Source organism: Trichechus manatus, unplaced genomic scaffold, assembly GCF_000243295.1.
Source record: "Trichechus manatus latirostris isolate Lorelei unplaced genomic scaffold, TriManLat1.0 scaffold00032, whole genome shotgun sequence".
NCBI classification, from domain to species: Eukaryota; Metazoa; Chordata; class Mammalia; order Sirenia; family Trichechidae; genus Trichechus; species Trichechus manatus.
Window position 1 is genome coordinate 12,805,625 of NW_004443968.1, and position 22,816 is coordinate 12,828,440.

General features: G+C 37.0%; 1 protein-coding gene across 1 annotated transcript in view; it reads left to right on the forward strand.

Annotated features, from left to right (window-relative positions):
• Positions 1-22,524, forward strand: part of LNPEP (leucyl and cystinyl aminopeptidase) — a 127,510-nt gene extending 104,986 nt beyond the window's left edge. The window contains exons 13-18 of the mRNA XM_004375044.3: positions 900-1,056; positions 9,449-9,633; positions 10,646-10,807; positions 12,419-12,559; positions 13,250-13,331; positions 13,841-22,524. Coding sequence (XP_004375101.1) covers positions 900-1,056; positions 9,449-9,633; positions 10,646-10,807; positions 12,419-12,559; positions 13,250-13,331; positions 13,841-13,972 — 859 coding nt within the window. The 3' untranslated portion in view covers positions 13,973-22,524. The remainder of the gene's footprint in view (positions 1-899; positions 1,057-9,448; positions 9,634-10,645; positions 10,808-12,418; positions 12,560-13,249; positions 13,332-13,840) is intronic.
• The last annotated feature ends 292 nt before the right edge of the window (positions 22,525-22,816 follow it).

The window sequence follows — 22,816 nt, forward strand, 5'->3', positions numbered from 1 at the left end:
ACCACTGACTGCTCTGACCGGGATCACAACAGAGGGCCCTGGACAGAGCTGGAGAAGGATGTAGAACAAAATTCTAACTCACAAAAAAGGGCTAGACTTACTGGCCTGACAAAGAGTGGAGAAACCCCAAGATTATGGCCTCTGGATACCCTTTTAGCTCAGTGGTGAAGTCACTCCCGAGGTTCACTGTTCAGCTGGGGATTGGACAACCCCATAAAACAAAATGGGACTAATGAGGCACAGCAGTCCAGGGACAGGGACTAGAAGGCAGGAGGGGACAGGAAAGCTGATGATAGGGAACCCAAGGTTGAGAAAGGACAGCGTTGACATATCGTGGGGTTGTTAACCATTGTCATAGGGCAATATGTGTACTAAATGTTTAATGAGAGACTATTTGTTCTGGAAACCTTCATCTAAAGTAAAAAAAAAAAAAGAATTATCTATGTGAGATCAAATTGACAACAGCAACTCAAAAGGTTTGATGGGATGCCTAGGGGACAGTGAGTTGAAGACAATGGTGATGGAATAATTTGGAAAAGTATAGTGAGAATAGCAGCACAACTGGAAGAATGTAATCAGTGTCACTGAATCATACATGTAGAAATTTTTGAAATGGTGTATCTTTGGCTATGTGTATTTTCACCAAAAAAAAACAGAAAAGGTCCCCCATGGTTGAGAAGGGAGAGTGTTGACATGTCGTGGGGTTGTTAACCAATGTCATAAAACAACGTGTACTGACTGTTTAATGAGAAACTATTTGTTCTGCAAACCTTCACCTAAAGTACAATTTAAAAAAAAATTAGGTCTTTAAAATTCGCTATGGCTAAAGTTTCTCTTTCAGCATGCATGGAATTCATCTATCTCTGCATATTTACTTTTTCTCTTCTTTTACTCTTTAGCATTGGCAAGGTGCCTCTTCAGAGGGCCTTTGATTTGATTGACTATCTTGGAAATGAGAACCACACTGCACCCATCACTGAAGCCCTGTTTCAGACAGACCTCATCTATAACCTCCTTGAAAAACTGGGACATGTGAATCTGGCCTCAAGACTGGTGGTATGTCTGTCTTTCTGCCATCTTCTCTTTGTTGCCTGACTTTAATATTGTTATGCATAGTTTTCTATTCAACCAGTAATGGGCTGAAAAAATCAACCAGTTAAATTCAACTTTTTCCACTTTCCTAATTGTGGAATCTTTACTTTGGATCAAAATATCTTTGCATACTCTGAAGAGTTGGTAAAGGCTTAGCATGATGTGGTCTTGTTGGAATATCAAAATACAGACTTCTGTCACTGCTGTCAAATCAAGGTTACATGAAAAGAAAATGCCTCTATTCAAATCCTGATTTATTTTTACCCAGTGGATGCTTGAAATTGGCTCTTTTGCAAAGTAGATCTCCCCATTATTTTTCCATTAGTCATTATAAAATGACAGTTATGTATATACAATGGTAAGTCAAAAGTGTTGCTCCAAAGTGATAGAAATCTTTATTAAACAAAAATATGAAAATGTGAAGTTATTATTTCTCAACATATCTTCATCCGTATACTTCTGAAGGCAGTGTTTCCATCTCTCTAACCCTTCCCTGAAGAATTTTGCGCTCTTCGATTTACACCACGTCAAAACAGCAGTTTTGGCATCCTTGAGGGACTCAAATCATGTTCATTTCAAGAGTCCTTTGAGTTTTTGGAACAAAAAGAAATCTCAAGGGGCAAGATCAGGGCTGTAGGATAGATGGGGTAAGGTTTCCCAAGAAAATTCTCATAGAACAGCCCCTGTTACCCTTGAAGAATGAGCGGGTACATTGTCGTGATGGAAAAAAATTCCTCGACTCAACTTTCCTGGCCTTTTTCTCGCCAATGCAGTTTCAGTTTTCTTAAAACTTCATAATAAGCCTCTGTGATTGTCCTGTGTCCTTCAAGAAAATCTGTCAAGGTTACCCCTTTGAAAACCCAAAAAAACGGTCATCATAACCTTCTGAGCGATCTTCCCTCTCTTGGCTCATCTGTGAGGTCTTCCTGACCTTCCTTAGAACACTTTATCCATCTAAAAACTGTTGTTTTATGTGGGGCGGCATGCCCATAAACTTGCTGTGAAGCTTCAGTGATTTGGGAAGATGTCCTCTTGAGTTTTGTTAAAAATTTGATATTAGCCCTGACCTCAAAATCATTTTTTTCTGTGGAACAAAAAGTATCCTTTTTTTGAAAGCACCCTAGTGAGACTAAGACAAGTGTATTACTGAGAGAAGTTGTCTGCAGCCCTCCGCTGATCACATGGACATGTTTAAACATGGTTTGTTTGGAATAAACCTGTGCACGTATGAACGGGAACTCTAATAGCAATAGTTTTTGACTTACCCTCATATTGAGAATATTCTGTTTTAGGAATTTTTACTTATACCTCTTCTGGATAATGATAAAGTGAATATAAGTTTCACTGCAAAGCACTAAAGGGCCTTTGCATTGGCAACGATTTTGTCTTTCTTAAAACCAATTGCTTGATCATAAGAGTTGTTATTTTAGACACTTTCAATATTACATTGCTGGCCAAATCTTTAAAAGCTTAGGAGTGAGTGATTAATTCTTTGTTTTTACCTAATTCTCTGAATCAGCACGTCTGACAACAAAGTTTGCTTTATAAATTAGTTAGGTGTTCCAGCGACCCAGGCAAAAGGTAGCTTTTAGGAAACAGAAGAAAGTATTAGACCAGAAATTAGAGTTAGTCTTCTGGGGTTTTCGTTTCCTCGCTGGTAAAATAATGAGAGGCTGGATTAAGTAATTGTTTATAACAGCCTTCTTTCTGCTTCTGTTACTGCTCTCCACACATCCCCTGTGGTGAGCTCTCATCGCGTGCGTGAGTCTCAGTGAGGCCACATGGAGCTTGAAAAGCACCCGCCTCCTCACTCCCTGCAAATTTCTGATCTGATCCCCAAAGGAGCCTCTCCCATCCTTATCCATAATCTTGGGTTAGATGATTTCTGAGGTCTCTTCTGATGGTTAAGATTTTTCTCAAAACCAGGCCATAAAGCTTTCAACTACCAGCCTTAATAAAAACCAGTGCCTAGAAGATGATCTGGCCCATAATGACACTCAGTAAATGTTTATTAAATGAATAAATGAACGAACCACAGTAGAAACGAGTGCACTTGAGTGTTTATTATATTCTAGACCCCATGCTCAGTGTTTTATGTGCATTACCTTCTTTAATGCTCACGTGATGCCAACAGATAGGTATTTCTACCCCATTAGCTAAATGAAGAGACTAAATAACTTACCCAGAGTCCCTTACCTAGTATGTTTTAAAGCTTTGATTCAAACCCAGATTAGCCTGATCTTTGTGTTATATCACTGTATTTTAAATTAATTTGTGTTCTAGCAATGACATCTTTCAAAGGATACCTTCTTATTGGAAAAACTAAAGCTATTTCTTTCTTGCTATTTTTTTTTTAAACTAAGATTTTAAATTAAAATTTTGAAAAGCTTGAGACCTTCCATTTAAGGTTTAAAATGGCAGACCCAATAACTAATTGCTGTCTTGAAAATAAAGTAGTCAGTTTACCATTTAATGTGATTTCTTTTATATCCAAAATGCTAATAACAGTAATTTTTTCTTTCTTTTTTTTTAATTGTACTTTAGATGAAGGTTTACAGAATAAACTAGCTTTTCATTAAATAGTTGGTACACATATTGTCTTATGACATTGGTTAACAACCCCACGACATGTCAACACTGTCCTTCTCGACCTTAGGTTCCCTATTACCAGCTTTCCTGTCTCCGGCCTTCTAGTCCTTGCCCCTGGGCTGGTGTGCCCCTTTAGTCCCTGTCTTAGTCATCTAGTGCTGCTACAACAGAAATAGCACCAGTGGATGGTTTTAATGAAGAGAAGTTTATTACCGCATAGTCAAAGTAGGTTAAAAGTCCAAATTCAGGGCATCAGCTCCAGGGGAAGGCTTTTTCTCTCTGTCGGCCTTCTTCCCTTCAGTGTTCCCCTGGAATAGGAGCTTCTCTGCGCAGGGACCCCGGTCCAAAGGACGCGCTCTGCTCCCGGCACTGCTTTCTTGATGGTATGAGGTCCCCCTGTCTTCACTGCTCACGTCTGTCTTTTATATCTTAAGAGATTGCCTCAGGACACAATCCAGTCTTGTAGATGAGGTCCTGCCTTACTAACACAATTGCCACCCATCCTCCCTCATTAACATCCTAGAGGCAGGTTTACAACCTACGGGAAAATCACAGTACCAGGAATCATGGCCTAGCCAAATTGATACACATATTTTTGGGGGGACATAATTCAAACCATGGCAGTCCCGTTTTGTTTTATGGGCCTGTCTGATCTTTGGCTGAAGGGTGAATCTCAGGAGTGACTTCATTACTAAGCTAAAAGGGTGCATGGGGACCATATTCTCGGGGTTTCTCCAGTCTCTGTCAGGCCAGTAAGTCTGGTCTTTTTTTGTGAGTTGGAATTTTGTTCTATATTTTTCTCCAGCTCTGTCTAGCACCCTCTATTATGATCCCTGTCAGAGCAGTCAGTGGTGGTAGCTGGGCACCATCTAGTTGTGCTGGACTCATCTGGTGGAGGCTGTGGTAGTCGTGGTCTGTTAGTCCTTTGGACTAATCTTTCTGTTTTGTCTTTAGTTTTCTTCATTACCCCTTGCTCCCGAAGGGGTGAGACCAGTGGAGTATCTTAGATAGCTGCTCACAGGCTTTTAAGACCACAGACACTACTCACCAAAATAGATTGTAGAACATTTTCTTTATAAACTGTGTTGTGTCAGTTGAGCTAGATGTTCCCCGAGACCATAGTCCCCACAGCCCTCAGCCCAGTAATTCGGTCCCTCAGGCAGTTTGGATGTGTCTATGGAGCTTTCATGACCTTGCCTTGTAACATTGTGCTTGGCTTCCCCAAAATAACAGTCATTTTTTACAATATTTATGCACATTTCAAAGAAGCATGCGAATAACTTACTGGTCTCTTTAGGGCAAACTTAGATCCAACACAGACTTTCTACTGCTAGTATAGTAAAGATATTGACCCTTTATAGCCAGTTGGAGGTTACTGTGGAAGATACCCCTTTGGATTGTTTGCAGTTTGGGGCTGTTAGGAATAGCACTACTCTTGATATTCTTATACCTATCTTTAGGGAACATTTGCATACATTTCTGTGGGGTATATGCCCTATAGTGGAATTGCTGAGTCATAAAGTATGTATAGTTAATATGGTACTGCCAAACAGTTTTTCAAAGTTGTACCAGTTTACACTCCTGCCAGCAGTGTATAAAAATTTTAGTGGCTCCATATCCTTGCCAACACTTAGGATTAGTAATAAATCTTTTTCATGTTAGCCATTCTAATGGGTGCATGGTAGTATTGCAATTTTAGCTTTAATTTTCATTTCCATAATGACTAATAAGAATGAATTCCTTTTTATATGTTTATTGGCTGTTTGGATGTTTTCTTTTGTGGAGTGCCCAAGTCTTCCATTTATTTTTTCTTTTGGAATATATGAGTTCTTTGTATATTCTAAATATGAATCCCATGTTGATCATGTATATTTATAAATATCTTCTCCCATTCTCACTTGTCTTTCTACTCTCTTAATGGTGTTTTTTTATTAACATAAATTCATAATTTTATTTTAGTTTTTTCATCAAATATTTGCCTCCTCCAAGATATTCTTTTGTGTTTTCTTATGAAAACTTTATTTTACCTTTCACATTTAGATTTACAATCCATCTGGGTTTGATTTTTGTGTATGGTGTGAGGTGGAAACCAAGATTTACTTTTTTCAATATGGGTGTCCAATTGGCCCAACACCACTGTACTACAGTGTTTACATATATTTTTTATTATAGAATACTTTGAAAGTGATTAGTACTGTAACAAATCAGTACCATGTAGGGTAACAATAAATAAGATTTGTGAGTACATAATCCTCAGTTTTTCTCACTATTCAAGGATATTGTTGAGACTGAATATATCCTAAGAAGAGGCTGAATATCTGCCTTTTCTGAAGCTACCTAGCTAGTCAAATTTCCTGGTGGCAGAAGGCACTTTTCTCCCCACTTCTTCCCGTCAGCTATATGTAGGACCTAGTTCTGAGGAAGCACTTAACGTTAGGCTATCCCTGTGCTGAACACAGATGCTAAAGAGCAGATCAAGGAGTTGGATCTTTTGAATATTTTTCTACTGTAAGATTCAGTAGTTGTTTTTGTCAGCATCTTCATCTTAGATGATCTCCGGTTCTTGGGCAGGTTGTGTTTATTCAGGGTCCAGGGCACTGAGGGATGGAGGGAAAGGCAGGAGGCATAGTATCTGTTTCTAAGACGAGGGGCCCTTTTACTGCTGTAGGTCTTAATAGACTCGATTGTTAGTTAAAAGTCAGGTTAGCCTTAGTTTATCAAAAGGGAGAAACTATACTTTAAAACGCTTACTTTAATCTCAAGGGTATTCTGGTAGCAGCAAAACTCAAAATATGAAATCTGACACACTGTAGTTAGGGGTTGGGATGGCAGGCATTTTTAGATCCTTGAATTCAATGTTCAAATAATATTAGTGTTTAAGATTAGTGTCTAGTTAATTTTTATGTCATGATTACCAGAGCACTGTGTACATTTAGTGACCGTTTTTTGACGTATGCTGTGGCACTATGGTGGATGCAGTATACATGCACGTTTGAATTGTTTTAAATTGTCCACATGTGATGTTAACAACTGATCCCAACCATATTCCTGTTTCCTCACTTAAAATCTGTCATTCTTTTACATATGAGGGATTGGTGGGAAAGACCTTTTGCAATCAAAGCTGACATTTCACTTTTAAGAAACTCAATTGACCCAGTACTCCCGGGGCATATCAGTATGAAATCAAAGCACTAATTCAAAATGTAGTACATTAATTGCCAGCATCTTTCCCTATTTTATTTTTAAAATCATTTTGTGTCATTGTTATTGCGTTTTATTGCATATCCAATGTTTGTGGCTTGTATCAAGTTATTCCCTCTCCCCACTTGTCATTTTCACTTTTTGAAATCAGAGGGTTGGATTCTATTGTTTAAGTTTAAATTTCAAAAAACTTGATTTGGAACCATGGAAGAACAGATATCATTTTCTTTCTAAAAGGGGAAGGTAATTTGAAGTACTTGCTGTGGTTTATTAATATTAAAAATATAACCTGGATTACCTATGAAAATGATCATCTTTTATAGCAGCAGGACTTTTATAAAAGCAAGTTACTCTTTTTTGTCTTAATAGAACTTTCATTCTAATTTATTATCTTATCATTTAAAATATATTTACAATAAACTACTTTAGTAATTTCTCTTAATGATTTGTTACAGAGAATAACTAGCAAAATTGCATCCTGTATGTCTAATGGAATAACTTTTCAGGAATTAGCATTAGTATTTTCAAATGTTTCTTTGCTTCTAGTACTTTGAAGTGCCATTTTTTCACTGGCTTCTTTGTGTTTTAATACACTCTCAAAGAGCATTGTCATTTTTCACATTGAGGTTTTTTTTTTTTTTTTTTTAAGTAAGATTTTAAAGCATGTAACTTTTTTTTTCCCATTCATCCTTTGTTTCTATTTGATGTTGGCAGCTATAAGTAGGTTTTAAATGTCTTTTATTCTTCAGTCATTTGGGACAGTTCACTATTGTGATGCCATTGAGAAGGTCAGGCCCGTGGAAGACAGCATGTACTGGTTCAGTCTTGTGTGTCCAATAGCATCTCCTCGGTGCTTTTATGTTCCTTGCATTATCAGTCAGCATGGCAAGTACTTTTCCACTTCATAGCCTCCCAATGACTTGTGGCTTTACCACTCACACATTCCGCAGGGTGTCTGTTCTCTCCCATTTCACTGCTTTTGAAACACACACAAGTGAGTTGACATCTTACCACAAACTTTGAGTCCTTCTTGCACGTATTCTTTTTTTCATCTCATATTCAGGACCACAAGAGACTTACTCAGAGAAGATCTGCTGATAAAATGGCCTCAGCAGTTTAAAAAGTTTCTGATTCATTTTAGGTATTGACACTAGTACTCAGGAAGAAGCTAATGCTCTGGAAAGAGCTTGAACCAATTTTCTGGGGTTCAGAATTTTTGCTTCTGGTCATCTATGATACTTGATAACTTGAAATGAGACATGGTCATGGTGGTGATGTTAAAGAAGTACCAGTGGAAGGAAATTGCCCTGTGCTGAGGCCCTGAGAACTGGGGAGGCTGCCTGTGAAGTTTTTCATTTTGATCCTCCTTACGTATAGCCTTGAGGGTTATTTTTTTAAACATCTACAAACACTTTTTATATGGGAATATTTGATCCTTCCAGTAGTATTCATAAATGTCTATTTCATATGATTTTTTTAAATTCCATGTGTCCATATCCCTCCCCATGCACAGTGGCTTGTAATATGGCAATACTTCATATACTATGAACAGCTTTTAGGCTTTTGTTACGGACAGAGACATAAAAGAAGTAAGAGATCCATCAGTTCCTTAATACTGCACGTATACAGTTAGCAATGATATCTCATTCAGAAGTAACTATAATCATGGGCTGGATAGTAGAAGATATTAGTGATTGACTGTTAATTGTGATAAGGTATTATGGCTATGTAGGAAAATGTAGTTATTTCTGGGAGTTGCATGCTACAGTATTTGGAACGAAATATCATGATGCCTGTAACTTACTTCCATATGATTCCGCTAAAACCAGAAAAAACAAAGTGCATGTGTATGTGTTTTACACCTACATATGGGGACAAAGCAAATGGAAGAGTGATAAAAACCTGTGAATCTGGAAGAACAGCATATGGTGTTCATTCTACTATTCTTGCATCTCTTCTGTAGGTTTGAATTTTTTTGAATAAAAAGTTGGAGGGAGAAAAAAATAACTATAAACAACTATTCAGTCCTGCAGACTTCATTTTCTTGTTAATTTGGTTAGATTAACTTGTTATAATATCAAACTAGTTAATACATTAAATATACTTTTAATATTGGATCCAGAAGTATTTAAACATTCAGTGATCAGCAAAAAAGTATACTATTCTCTCATTGCCTTATGAATTTATGGATTCTAAAGTCTGAGGGTCAGGAAGTACCAACTTCCTTCCAGCAGTGGTGTTATAGGTGATTATTTTGGGCAGGAAAATTATTTCTGAGTACACACAGAATAAAAGTTCCCTACTGCACAGAAGTCATTCATTCTTTCTGTGTTATATCATCAAAAGTCCTTGCTGTCTATAGCAGCCTTATGTTTTGCCTTTGTTATTGAATGGTTTCATCTCAACTGTATGTGGGCTTCATATGTCAGTTGATATTTAATGAGTAGTGTGTATTCCTTTTTTTTTTCCCCTCCTTGGGTAAATGATGGGAGAAATAAATTTGGTTGTCCTGATTTTTCTGACTGTCCTAATTATTACTCCATTATAATCTATTTTGTCTCTCTAGACCAGAGTATTTAAATTGCTTCAAAACCAAATCCAGCAACAAACCTGGACTGATAAGGGCACCCCGTCTATGCGAGAGCTTCGGTCACTCTTGCTAGAATTTGCTTGTACCCACAGCTTGGAGAACTACAGCACTGTTGCCATGAAACTCTTTGACGATTGGATGGCATCCAATGGAACTCAAAGGTAAAGTGTACTTCTGCTCAAATGAACTCTTCCTCTTCACTACCTCACATCATATCCCAAAACCATGATATTTTTTTCCTGGATCATAAATGCTATAAAACTGTGAGTTTTACTGGAGGTAAATTTTATGCATCTTTGTTCTCAAACAAGTCTCTTTAAATTTAGGACTAACACATAGTAAGTGAGGAATTAGCAGTTGGTAGAAATGCTTTTGGCGATGATTGGTTCTCTCCAGGTTCCTTATTGGATATGATGGAAGAAGACTCAAGTATCAGATGAAGAATTGGGTTGGGAGATTGGGTGACAACCTTTAAGGTCCCTCCCTGGCTGGTGCAAATGGTTAATGCACTTGGGTGCTAACCAAAAGGTTGGAGGCCCAAGTCCACCCAGAGGCACCTGAGAAGAAAGCCCTGGTGATCTACTTCTGAAAAATCAGCCATTGAAAACCTTATGAGCACAGCTCTACTCTGACACACATGGGGTCACCATGTGTCAGAATTAGCTCAGTGGCAACAGTCCCTCCCCCCCGCCCCCCGCCGCCCCCATCTCTGAGATTTTGATAAAATAGTTTGATTGTGCTTCTTCCCCTGGTCTTACCCCTTACTGCCCTCCATATTTGCTGCCATATTTCTACCATGGAACTTACCACACTGTACTATAATATATATATTTTATTGTTCTGTACTTTGTGATAGCCTGTGAGTTCCTAGAGGGCAGGGACTGTGTCTCATTCCTCTTCTTGTCTCCAGCATCCAGCCAGTTGCCCGTCTGGTTTTTGTACATGCTTAATGAATAAATTATTGTATTAAATTGAATTGATGTTCTTCATAGTCACACCACTAGGAAAGTAGCAGCCATTAAATTAACCTTTTCCTTTCTCACAACTTAGGTTGTGCAGTAAAGACTCATCTAATTGTTACCTGCCCTGACCCCAGAACCACTAGTTAATTCCTTTGCTTTTGTGCTCAGGATTCTTTCTTCTTGTCCTTATGTGTGACCACCTCTCTTACAGCCTACCTACTGATGTCATGACTTCTGTGTTTAAAGTTGGAGCAAAAACTGAAAAAGGCTGGTTATTCCTTCTAAGCAAGTACGTCACTATAGGCTCTGAAGCAGAGAAGAATAAAATACTTGAAGCTCTTGCCAGCTCAGAGGATGTACGGAAGCTTTACTGGTATGAAACCGCCCAAGGAATATGACATATAGAAACCAGAAGCATAAAAGCATTGTGCTCCTAGAATGGGAAGCCAGTTTACTTTGGGATCTTTTACTCTCTTTACTAATAAGTTAGACCTGACTTGGACAGTGTGGGGAGGCACCTGCACATGCTCAGCTTCATTTCAGGGATTGATCCTTCACAGATTTGCAAAATATGCTTTGCCCAAGAGAGATGGGGAGATGCCAGGAATCACAGCCCCCTCCTACTCCCTGCTCAGATCCTTCTCCATCTCTTTGGCATGTTGCCTTAAATTCCACAGTTAGTGCTTCATTCTTTTGGGGTCAAGGCATTGCTCTGTCTAAGCTGTAACTTAAAAAATACAGACACTTCAGAAAAGGATAACATGTATACCTTCGTGTGAATTTGTCATGCTTTTCCTTTTTAATATCCAGTTGATGAAGGCTTGGGAATGGTAGTTTCAAATATGAGAAGAAGAGCAGTAAGTAGGGCCTCTTGACAGGAAGAACAGGTGAAAGTGGGGTAGCAGCGCTGTAGGTAGTCAAGATAAATGTGAAGGTGCTTGCTTCCTGCCATTTAGGACACCGAGTGGAGAGTCACACTGAGAAGGATGGAGGGAGGCACCTGGGTCTGATTGTTTCTTTTGTATAATGTTGCTCAGGTAAATCCTAATAGTGTCCCAAAGATGTCTTCAGCACCTGCCCAGACCCACTTTCCAAAGGCATTTTCTTTAAAGTAGTAGCCAACCTCTGACCCAAGCAAATGGAATTTTTGTTTTGTTTTTAAACTGCACTAACAGTACATTAATAAATTCCCATTATAATGTATTCAATCCATAAGAATCTGGAATAAAAAGTGTCTCTTATGATCCTTCACTTCCATTCTTATCCACTCTTCTCTGGTCTGTGTATTTACCTAGGAAGGATGGTGTTCCAAATACATAGCCATATTTTATTAGACATAGATTTATTCTACCCCGTGTTTTGTGACATGATTCTTTTTAGCAAATAATCAGGCTTAGAGTTTTCCACGTCATTTCCCAAAGCCTACTTCATTTGTTTTTATGGCTACATAGTATTCCATAGTATGGCTCTTTCATAATTTTCTTAACTCATCACATCTTGATGGACATTGGAGTTTTTTTCTCCTGTTAAAATACTGCATTTTTGGAGAGTGTGTGTTTTCTCACTATAAACAGATAATACAGCATAGAAGGTGAGAACTGCTTACGTTCAAACGTCAGGCTTTATTTAGCATTTATTCAAACAGCCCAGTTTTTTAAGAGTAGTAACATACCTGTCTACTTAAATAAGGTTTTTACCAAGGGGAAAAAAAAATCTACAGAATTATAATAAATTCTACCAGAGTTTATTTTCTATATGTCTTCACTGTATCAATAACTGTTATTATATGACAGTATTTGTAAATACCTATCTCATTGGTGAGTTCTTCCTTCATTTAAAAAAAATGACAAGTTTTCAACCTATGGATCTATCTTAAGACTAATCCAGAACTACAGAACTTTAGTTAGACTAATACTAATTTCAGTTCAGTCATTACTTTATCCTGAATAATCGTTTTGGAGGTTAAATCTGCTGTTCTCTTCAGGTTAATGAAAAGTAGCCTCAATGGAGATACCATCCGAACACAAAAGCTGTCGTTCATCATTAGAACAGTGGGCCGACATTTTCCTGGACACTTACTGGCATGGGATTTTGTCAAAGAGAACTGGAATAAGCTTGTACAGAAGTAAGTTTCTCAGAGAATTGCTGTTAGTATTCTCAAGTTCTGCATTTGAAAAAGGCCCCCAGTGTTGTGTTGGTTCACAGGAGTCATGATTTACTGTGAAAGGAAATGCTTCCTTGGAAGTTAAACTGAAAGACCCCCACATTTACAAATTTTACATTTGTAAACATAATTTCCTAATGTGCTCCATTTAACAGTGGTGTTCCATTTGAGTACTAATCACACCCAGCCATGCCTGATGTCAGGTCACTTAGTGCAGCATGGCCACGGACTGTTTCAGAATAGCTGTTTAGTTACGCGGGTTGAAAAATACCTCTTCACTGGCAAGGGATGAGTTAAGAACTCACACCTAGCACATTTAGGTTTTCTTTTTTCTTTCTTTCTTTTTTGAAAGTGAGAATGATACTTCTTAGAGTATGATACGAGTTTTTAGTAGATTAAATGAATTGATAATTTATCAGGATATCCCCTAACTCTTCCCTTTTGTCCCCCTTGTCCTTCCCACTGGAAGTAAGTGTATAAAGGACTGCTCCTAATTTACTGAGTTCCCAGGATCAGGACTCCACTCTGCCTTTGGCATGTAGATCTTACATTAAAGCATTTCCTTTACACTGAGGAACAATGGTTTGCTGACCGGCAGCTGCCTCATTTCTTTTTCTTTTTCTTTTTGTTCTTGTGTTCGTGTTTCTCCAGGTTTCATCTGGGGTCCTATACCATACAAAGTATTGTTGCTGGATCAGCTCACCTGTTTTCAACAAAGGCACATTTGTCTGAGGTTAGTGGTGTAAAATGCTGGTACGGAGGCTGGATAACCTTTTCTCCTCAGGCTTGCTCAGTTTAAGCGAGATAGTGGCTTCTCATGCCAATCCCTGTCCCTTCTGTCTGCCTTCATCATCGCTAAGATTTACTTACAAAGGGTGGAATGTATGGCAATGAGGAAAAATTCCAATTCTGTTCTCAACAATATTTCTGATACAAATAATTTTTTAAATTAAGACCACATACTTTTTTAAGTAGTAATAATATTGTTTTGAAGAATTGTTTCAGGGGTGAATTTTTAGCACCACGCCTAACTTTAGACTCTACCTCATTTACTGTTATTTGGACCTCTTTTTTCCTATTTTAAATTTTACAAATTCATCCTTGTGAGAATAAGGGGAATTCATTTTAAAAAGAACTTCACATTCTTTTTAAAGTTAAAGCTTATTTGAAAAGGATATTCAGAGTCAACTGACATTTACTGTCCTTGTCTTCTTTTGAAATATTTCTGTGTGGAACTTACAGGTCCGGGCATTCTTTGAAAATGAGTCAGAGGCAACATTTCGGCTTCGTTGTGTCCAGGAGGCTTTGGAAGTCATTCAGCTCAATATCCAGTGGATGGAAAAAAACTTAAAATCTCTGACATCGTGGCTATAGCACGCACAACCGCACCTCATTTTGTCGCCCATTCAGAGAGTTTGTAAACTTGGGGCTCTGCTGCTTTTGCAAAAGCCAGGGTGAAGTCAGGATCACTGCTGAGTTGTTCTCACCCTTAGGAGTTCTAGTTAGCTCAGGGCACATCTGTATTTTTCATCTGTCTTTTCTGAGTGTCTTTGGGCAGTACGTAGTTATTTATTACAGAATTGTATTCACCTATATGCCAATCTTCTACAAAAACAGTGAGTAATTTTTCTACTTTGAAGCTATAGAAATGGGGGAAAAAAATCTGTTTTGAAATTCCGTTCTATTTCTCAAAACCAGAAAGTACTGACACAGTGAAACAAGGAAAGGTCTACCATACGAGCCACCATCTTTGCAGGCTGCGGGTTTGTCAGCCATTTGTTGCTTCATGTGTACACAGTTAGCGTCAGATAGTAATGGAGATGATGAAGCATGCAGCTGTAGAGACCAGATCTCAGGTGTACAGATCTCCTTTGATTTGGGGTTTTGATTAGTCCTTTGTTTTCTGGAAAAAGTTTAAATAAGATCTATAGCTATTGTATTTTTTTCTGCAGAATAGCCAGGTGCTACAGAAGTTTTCAATTTTTGTTGTATTGAAAAGCTAAATCACAAGGCCAAAAGATTAAATTTTCCAAGTACTTAACACTTTCTTTTAACGTTTTATAGCATTACCATAGGAAACTGCTCCAAAGTGAGTTAGTTTTAATTATAATTTTTATTCACGGATGCGGGTATTCCCCACATCTGTACACCTTTATCACTCCGTGACATAGACATACCTTATGTTATAGATGAATATTTGTACATTTGTGACAAGCATTTTGTTAACACTGGTGTCCTTCGTTGTGACTTTTATCATTATTAATAAGAATATAGTTTATCTTTTGGCATGATAAATCATAGATTCTTTGTCTCTGAATCATACCTTTGTGTGCATTTTCATTTTGTATAATAGAGTAGCATATCAGAAGCATATTTTAAAATAGGGCCTTTGAGAAACTGAACATTTTTATTTGAAGTTCACCATAGTACCTTAAATAGAAGTGAGGAAAATGTGGTATAAGAGTATCTTGAATTCAGGTTTGATATGGTGGGCTTTGAATTTTTTCCAGTATCAGAAACAGTACTTTTCTTTATTGATAATCACAGTTTTTCTTTTATTGTGGCCAAACTAACATTTAAAGAAATGGCCAAAGAAAGAAAGAAAAATGAGGAAGGATACCCAAAACTGTATGGCATTTTTATTCCTAAAGGAGAAATACTGTACTTGAATTTTTTGAGCTATGCAGACTTATACCTAGATTGTTGTGTTTCTTTGATTCTTAGGAGAAAAGCTTGCTTCCTAATAACTCTTGAGTTGTTTATATTTTGTTTGAAAACAGCTTCTATGTACATAAAAAGGGTAGTTACCCATTTCTGAGCACTTAAAACACTCCACAGAGTCAGACAATGGGGAAAGGTCACCTTTTTTTTATTCAGGTGTGAAGCTAGAATATGTGAGATTGTGTATAAAATTATATTTATTTTATGAAAAATATTTTTATAATACAAAATTTAAAAGGCTGGCAAACTAAAAAATAGTTGTCTTTAATCCTAGTGTGTTTTCCCCCAATTTAGTTTTTTCTAAACATTTATCTTTCTGTTTTAGAGTAGAAAATATATTCTGAATCATCGAAAGATGTCTTATTAAAACTTGGGTGATTGTAGGTCTCTACTCCTCTTGTACTTCAGTAAATGAATGATAATTTAGTTGATATTGAAAGTTACTGTGTTTTTGTAATTTAGAGTGGGGAAAATACAAAACTTGTGGAGGGTTTTGTTGTTATTGCTGGTTTTTTACCATGTCGCATTACTAAATTCCACTTTGATACAGAGTATAATTTTGTTACTTCTCAAAAATCAGTTATGATTCTTCAATTTACCTGCCCAGCTTGACATTGCTTCTGTAATATATGTTAACTCTGCATATGGCAAATCTTGTCTTGAATTCGATCAGTTTTTTTCATGTGTGTATGGTGTGGGAAGTATTGTTGTAAGTAAAACCTTATCAAAACATGGGCTGAAAAAAGCAGTAACTCATAATCCATTGCTGTCTTGGTACTCAAAGGCTGTCCATTCCTGTGATACCAGAACCATAATATCTACATTATTAGCAGTCTTGTAGGCATCACCTGAATTTTTCCTACAGAATTCCATAATTTTTAATGTTATGCTAGCCCATCCATATGGGACTTCTAAAAACTAACTCTAAACCAAAAATATGAGGTTAAATAATAGGTAGAATGTGTAGTATAAGAAGTGTAAGTACAGCTTTCAAAGGTTTTTTTCCCCAAAAACTTTATCTTAGCCATTATATTTCTGAGAACTCAAATAGATTGAAGCACAGAAGTCAAAGTATGCTTTCTTATATAAGCACATAGATCCATGACAGAATTAAGTACTTGTTTGACAAGTATTATTTGCTTTCATTACTGAGAGACTGTCCACTTGAATGTAATTAAAAAAAGGCACATCATACTAAATTATTAGTAAAGATAGATAAATTTGGAAATTATGGAAGAAAAATGTTTGCTTTGGAGATCTGAAAGGTTATTAAAGTAGAAATCTAAGGAGTCTAGTATGTTCTGTTAATATCAAATGATTAGATAGATATATTAAACTGCAAGTGGTATTAGCTCCCACCGTAAGTTGGTACCTTCCTCCATCTTGTAGTTCTGTATAAGTCTTTTTAAATGAAATTGTGTCATTTGTCATTGTTGTGGTGTTTGTGAAAACCTTTCTTACTGTCACAGGTTATACTTAACCTCTAATTTCTTTGCATAAGCATCTATTTTATTGTACTTTAGTCACTGTAGTAGCAAAAGAGCTGTCAGATGAGTGCTGGGTATCTAGAGGGGACAGAGCTACATCAGCGTTGTTAGTTACAGAACAGAATCCTTTCTGAATATCAGGAAGTGAGAAAGTTAAGTGCTACGTTTGTTGGATTACTGATAGCCTGTTCTTAAATTGGATTTGAAGGAGTCTGTTCAGACTAAGGCACCTGGAGCTATAATCTGCAGCCAGATTGCAGAACGTTCATGTAATTCCCACGCATTTCATGGGGCTGCAGGGAAGGTGTATGCATATCAAGATGTGTCATCACAAAGGACAGAAGTCCCCAGGCTAAGTTTGCAAAACTAGAGCTGAATTTTGTTACATAGACATAACTAAGAATTGAGGTCGTAAGTACGATGTAGCTCTTCTTCCCTTTGCCTTTGTTGCTTATGTTTTTATTGGAATTTACTCTCTTCTTATAGCGCTCCCCCTCACTACCCCATTTGTACTTTAGAAAATTAACATATATAAATACTTTTGCTGGTTTTTGCATTCTTTCATTTTGTACATCTTTCTCTGCATGGGCAAGTAAGTACCAAATGAGAAGTAGAGGTCCAAAAGTATGATATATCTCCTCTCCTCTCTTTCCCTGATTGCCTGCATAATTAGTTGATTGATTTCTTTCACTGGTTTTGGAGGCATATACTTTAAAAATGTACACGTTTGATACTTTTTTATGTTCTTCATTTTGTATAGTTTGTCCTGATGAGAAGTAAGATGTTGTGCTATGAAAGTCTCTTCTTCCCTGTCCCTGTTTTTGCCCTCTGTGGACAACAACTGACAGAGTATAGTTACTTGGTTTCCTCTTTTGTAAGGAGGTGATGATGTTGGGAGGAGAGCAGGATCTTTTCTTTTTAAAATGTATGCAAATATTTTTGCTGCTATTTTGTGGATGCTACTTCATTTTGTTCTTTGTTCATCCTTCTTGTGGGCAGGTAGTTACCTAGTGAACTGTGGAGGTCCCGAAGTATGACAAGTGTTGGATTTACTCCTCGTCTTACTGCTTGTGTAGACAATAACGATAGAGTAGTTTCTAGTCTCTTGATCTAATCTTGGAGGGATGGGTATTGTATATCATTCTTTTAAGTGTATATAAATGTTTTGCTACTTTTTTATATTTCATTTATACTTCTTTGTGTGAATACATATATAATGAAAACTGAGGTTCAGAGTATGACAAATCTCCTCTTTCCCTTTTCCTTATTGCCCTTTTGGGCAATAGCTAATAGAGTAGTTTGTTTTATTTTGAGGTGTGGGGGAGAGTGGGGCATGTAAAGTATGAACTTAGTGTACACAAATATATTTGCTACTATATTGTATTACTGTCTCATTTCGTACTGTGTCCGTCTCATGGATGGAGAAGTACCTAATGAAACGTGGAGGTCCGGATGTATAACAATCTCCTCTTCTCCCTTCCCTTACTGCCTGTGTGGGCGGGCAATAGCTAATAGAGTAGTTGCTGGATTTTTTGTTTGGGGGCGGGGGCAGGGGTGTGTACTTAATGTATATACGTGTTTTTACTACTATATTGTATTGTTTCATTGAGTTCCCAGTCTTTCTCTTTGACCAGATGGTACCTAATGAACTATGGAGTTCCGGATGTATAACAGTCTCCTCTTCTCCCTTTCCCTTATTGCCTGTGCAGGCAATCATTTTAGAGTATTCTGGGTTTTTTTAAAAGACTTTTGCCAAGGGGAGGAGGGAGGAATTTCAGGGCAAGGGTATGTACTTTAATATATCTATATCTTTACACATATATGCATATACATATATATATATCTTTGCTATTTTTCTGTTACTTCATTTTTTTCCTTTACATGGATGTTAAAATATATAAAGAAAATCGAGATTCAGTCTATGACAAATCTCCTCCTCTTCCCTTCCTTTATTGCTTGTGTGGCAATGGCTAGTAGAGTAGTTCATTAGTTTCAGGGGTTTTTTTCTTTTGGAGGTGGGGTACTGGAGAGAGGGATGAGATCAGGGTATATACTTTTGTAAACGTCTGTACATGTTTTTACTTCTTTTTTATATTATTTCATTGGGTTCCCAGTCCTTCATTTGGACTGTAGGTTGCTAATGAACCATGGAGTTCTGGATGTATAACAATCTCCTCTTCTCCCTTTCCCTTTGTATCTATATAGGCAATAATTTTAAAGTAGTTTGGGTTTTTTGAAGATTTCTTTTTGGGGGGATGGGGAGGGACTAAGAATGGGACATATACTTTTTACAAATGTATATATAATTTTTCTTACTATATTATGTTGTTTCATTTAGTACCTAGTCCTTTGCTTGGACATGTAGGTGGGTACCTGATAAAACATGGAGTTCCAGATGTATGAAAATCTCCTCTTCTCCCCTTCCCTTATTGCCTGTGTGGGCAATAGTTTTAGAGTAGTATAGGTTACTTTTGTTACTCTACCACCACCCCGGAGAGGGTTGGGAGTATGTACTTTAAAAAATGTGTATATAAATATATTTTTGTTCATTTTTTCTGTGCTTCATTTTGTACCTAGATCTTTCCATGGATACTTAGGTATATAATGAAAATAGAGGTTCATTCTATGAAAAAAAAAGCCTCCGCTTCCCCTTCCCTGATTGCCTGTCTGGGCAATGGCTAGTAGAGTAGGGCTTTTTGTTTTGTTTTTTTTGCAGGGCAGGGTGATTTCTGGGTTTGTATTTTTTTTAATGTATATAAATGTTTGCTTTTTGTGTTGTTGTTTTTCTTTCAGTCCAAACCCAGTGTTTAGTTTTTGGACTTGTGGGTGTAAAATGAAACTTAGAGGCCCAGATCCAGAGGTGTAAAAAATCTTTTCTCCTTTCCCCTATAGCCTGTGTAAATGGGCAATAGTTTAAGAGTACTTTAAGGCTGGCTTGTTTGTTTATTTTTTAGGCTTTTATTAGGGAATGGGCAGGATATCTTTTTTTTTTTTTAAACTATATATGTGTTTGCCCCTTTTGGTGTTAACTTCATTTTGAATCTAGTCCTTTGCATGACTGTTTAGGTACTTAATGAAAGTTGAGATGGATTCTATGAAAAATCTCCCCTTTTCCCTGTGCCTCATTGCCTGGTGGGCAATGGCAGAAGAATAGATGTTTGGTTCTATTTTGCAGGGTTGGAGGGGTATATGTTCTTTTTAAATGTACATAAGGGTTTGCTACATTTTGTGTGTTACTATATCCAGTACCCAGTCCTTTGCTGGGACTTACAGATACATTAATAAAACATGGAGGTCCAGATGTATGATAAATCTCCTCTTCTCCCCTTCCCTCATTGCCTGCATGGGCAATAGTTTTATAATAATTTGGGGTTTTTGTTTTTTGAGGTTTTTTATTTGGGTTGTTAGTGGTTAGGAGAAAAGAGCAGGGTATATACTTTTTAAAAAATGTATATAGATGCTTTTCTGTTAGTATTTTTGTACCTAGTCCTTTGCATGGATGTTTAGGTATCTAATGAAAATTGAGGATCAGTGTATGACAAATCTCACTTCTCCCCTTCCCCTGATTGCCTGTGTAGGCAATAGTGAGTAGATAGTTGTGTGTAGTTTACTTAATTGTTAGTTTGAGGGATTTATAGTTTTGGCAGAGAAATATTCTTAATAAGTACAAATATGTTTTTATTTCTTTGTTATTTCATTTTGTATTTAGTCCTTTGCATGGCTATGTAGGGACCTAATGAAAATTTGAGTTTCATAATATGAGATCACTTCCTCCTTTCCCACATATTTCCTCACTTAGCAGTAGCTAGTATTATAGTTGTTCTTTGGTTATTTTGTTTTATTCTGTAGGATAGATACCTTTTAAAATGTAAATATGTATATACTCAGATAATTTGATTCTTTTTATCATTATTTCCTTTTAGTACTTGGTCCTTTGCAGGGCTCTGAAGATACTTAAAAATAAAGTCCCACTCAATCCCTGCCATCTGGCTTAAAGATTAGCTGTGTGATGGTGTAACTAATGGCAAAAGGCATATAGCAAATAAGATGAGGGACTATTTGGATGGGGGAAGACAGCTTATATGACTGAGGTGTGAAAGCTAATCAGATCCAGCATTTCTTGTACTGATTCAAACTGAATGAGATGGTGAGAAAGGACCTGTACTTCGGAAATTCCAGAAAGGCAAGAGAGCAGTACTTAGTAAAAGTGTGTTTAAAGTTCATTACTGATTCGTCTTTCAGTAACTGCTAAGCCAGTAAAGCCAACCACGGGCCTATAAAATAAAAGTGCTGCCTAGAACTCATTTGAAGACCCTTGAGAGTAGCTCCTTTCTGAGACCTGGAATTCTGATTTGTGTACAAAAGTCTGTTGTAGTTCTTGCAGTAGCATATTGATGCATACCTGGTGGAAGTTCTTTTGATTATTGGGATGAGCCTTTTGAGTTATTGCCATGGTTCCAGTGAATGACAATATGGGCCCAAAAACTAATCGAGACAGTTGTGGGGGCAGCCCTTTCTACCTTTCAACACCCATGTGTGGCAGGGCAAGTTTGGCCCTTTCCTACCCAGACTCTTTTGTGTGGCTGTGTCTCTCTCCTCCGTTCTCCATTAACCAGTCATTCCTGTTCCTTTTTCCTTGTTGTCTTCAGTGCCCGGATGTTAGATGCTAGCTTCAGTTGCACTCAGAAATGTAAGCCAACACTGCCTCATTAGGTGCATGTTTTTGTATGCATTTCATGCATCCAGACCTGCACGTTTGCTTTCAGTGTTCTTGTATCTTATTTCTTGTATGGTCTCTTCATCCACCATATGGTAAATGTTATAACACCATATTGTCTATATTAAAGAAAATGCATGTGTAAAGATCCTTTCTTTTCTTCCTTCCTTTTTTCCCTCTTTTCTTCTTTCAAGCATCTTAGCATTATCTGTTTTGACATTTATAGTGATGCTACTCCATGCCGAAGATTTGCCATATTTTTTTAACAAACATTGAGTGATATGACTCCTAGAAAATTTGCAGATGTTATTTACCATATCAAATTCTCAGGTTCTAGTGATGAAAAATTAGCCTATACTTTGCTGTTGTTTATACTTGCTGCTATAGAAAAAAAATAAAAGTTTATTCATGACACATTTAACTTTGATCATAAATAAAAGAGAGGGAGCACCTTTTTGGAGTTAGTCATGGTAGTCATTAGTGATATTTCTGTATGGTTCTTAATTTGAAATACTTCAAAGCAAGTAAAGGTCATGGCTTAGCTGAATGAAATGCTTCAGAAATTGAAATGGTTAGAAACCACCAGTACAGTAATACACTCGTGTGTGTCTGTGTATATGAAATGAGAATTACAACATAATTGGAGCATTTGCATTAATCAGCAAACTCATATTGAGACAAGACTTAGGCTTACAGCTCTCTTGATTAAAGCCAAGTGTTCCATATTGCTGTGAAGAATGGTAGATTTCAAATACTTAAAGTAATTACTTGGGAACTTGTAAAACGGTATTACATTTTCGTATTTAAACACCTATAAAGATCTTCAATTCCAAGTCTGAGCTTGTGGGTGGAATTCTAAAGTTGTATCATAATCTGTCTTTTGTGGAAGACTTTGAAAATAGAATATATATGTATCTAAAATACTGTATATGTAACTGTGTTGTTTCAATAAGGGAAAAGGCTTATTTTTCTTTATATTTCTGATGACTTGTTTTGCATATGACCAGCACTGACTGAAAGGCATGTGTAACTGCAAATACTGTTTCTTTTTTTTTCTCTTTTTGTGAAATAAAAGTATTTAAATACAATTATTTTGTGGACTCTTTAAAAGAAAAACCTCGATCAGGGCATCGACCATATCCATTGTCTTTCATAACTTGTTTCCTACCTCACCAGTACCCCAGAATTCTTACTGCATATAACTCAAGTTTCTCAGCCTCCGCACTATTTACATTTTGAGCTGGATGATTCTTTGTTGTGGTGGGCTTCCTGTGCATTGTAGGATGTTTAGTA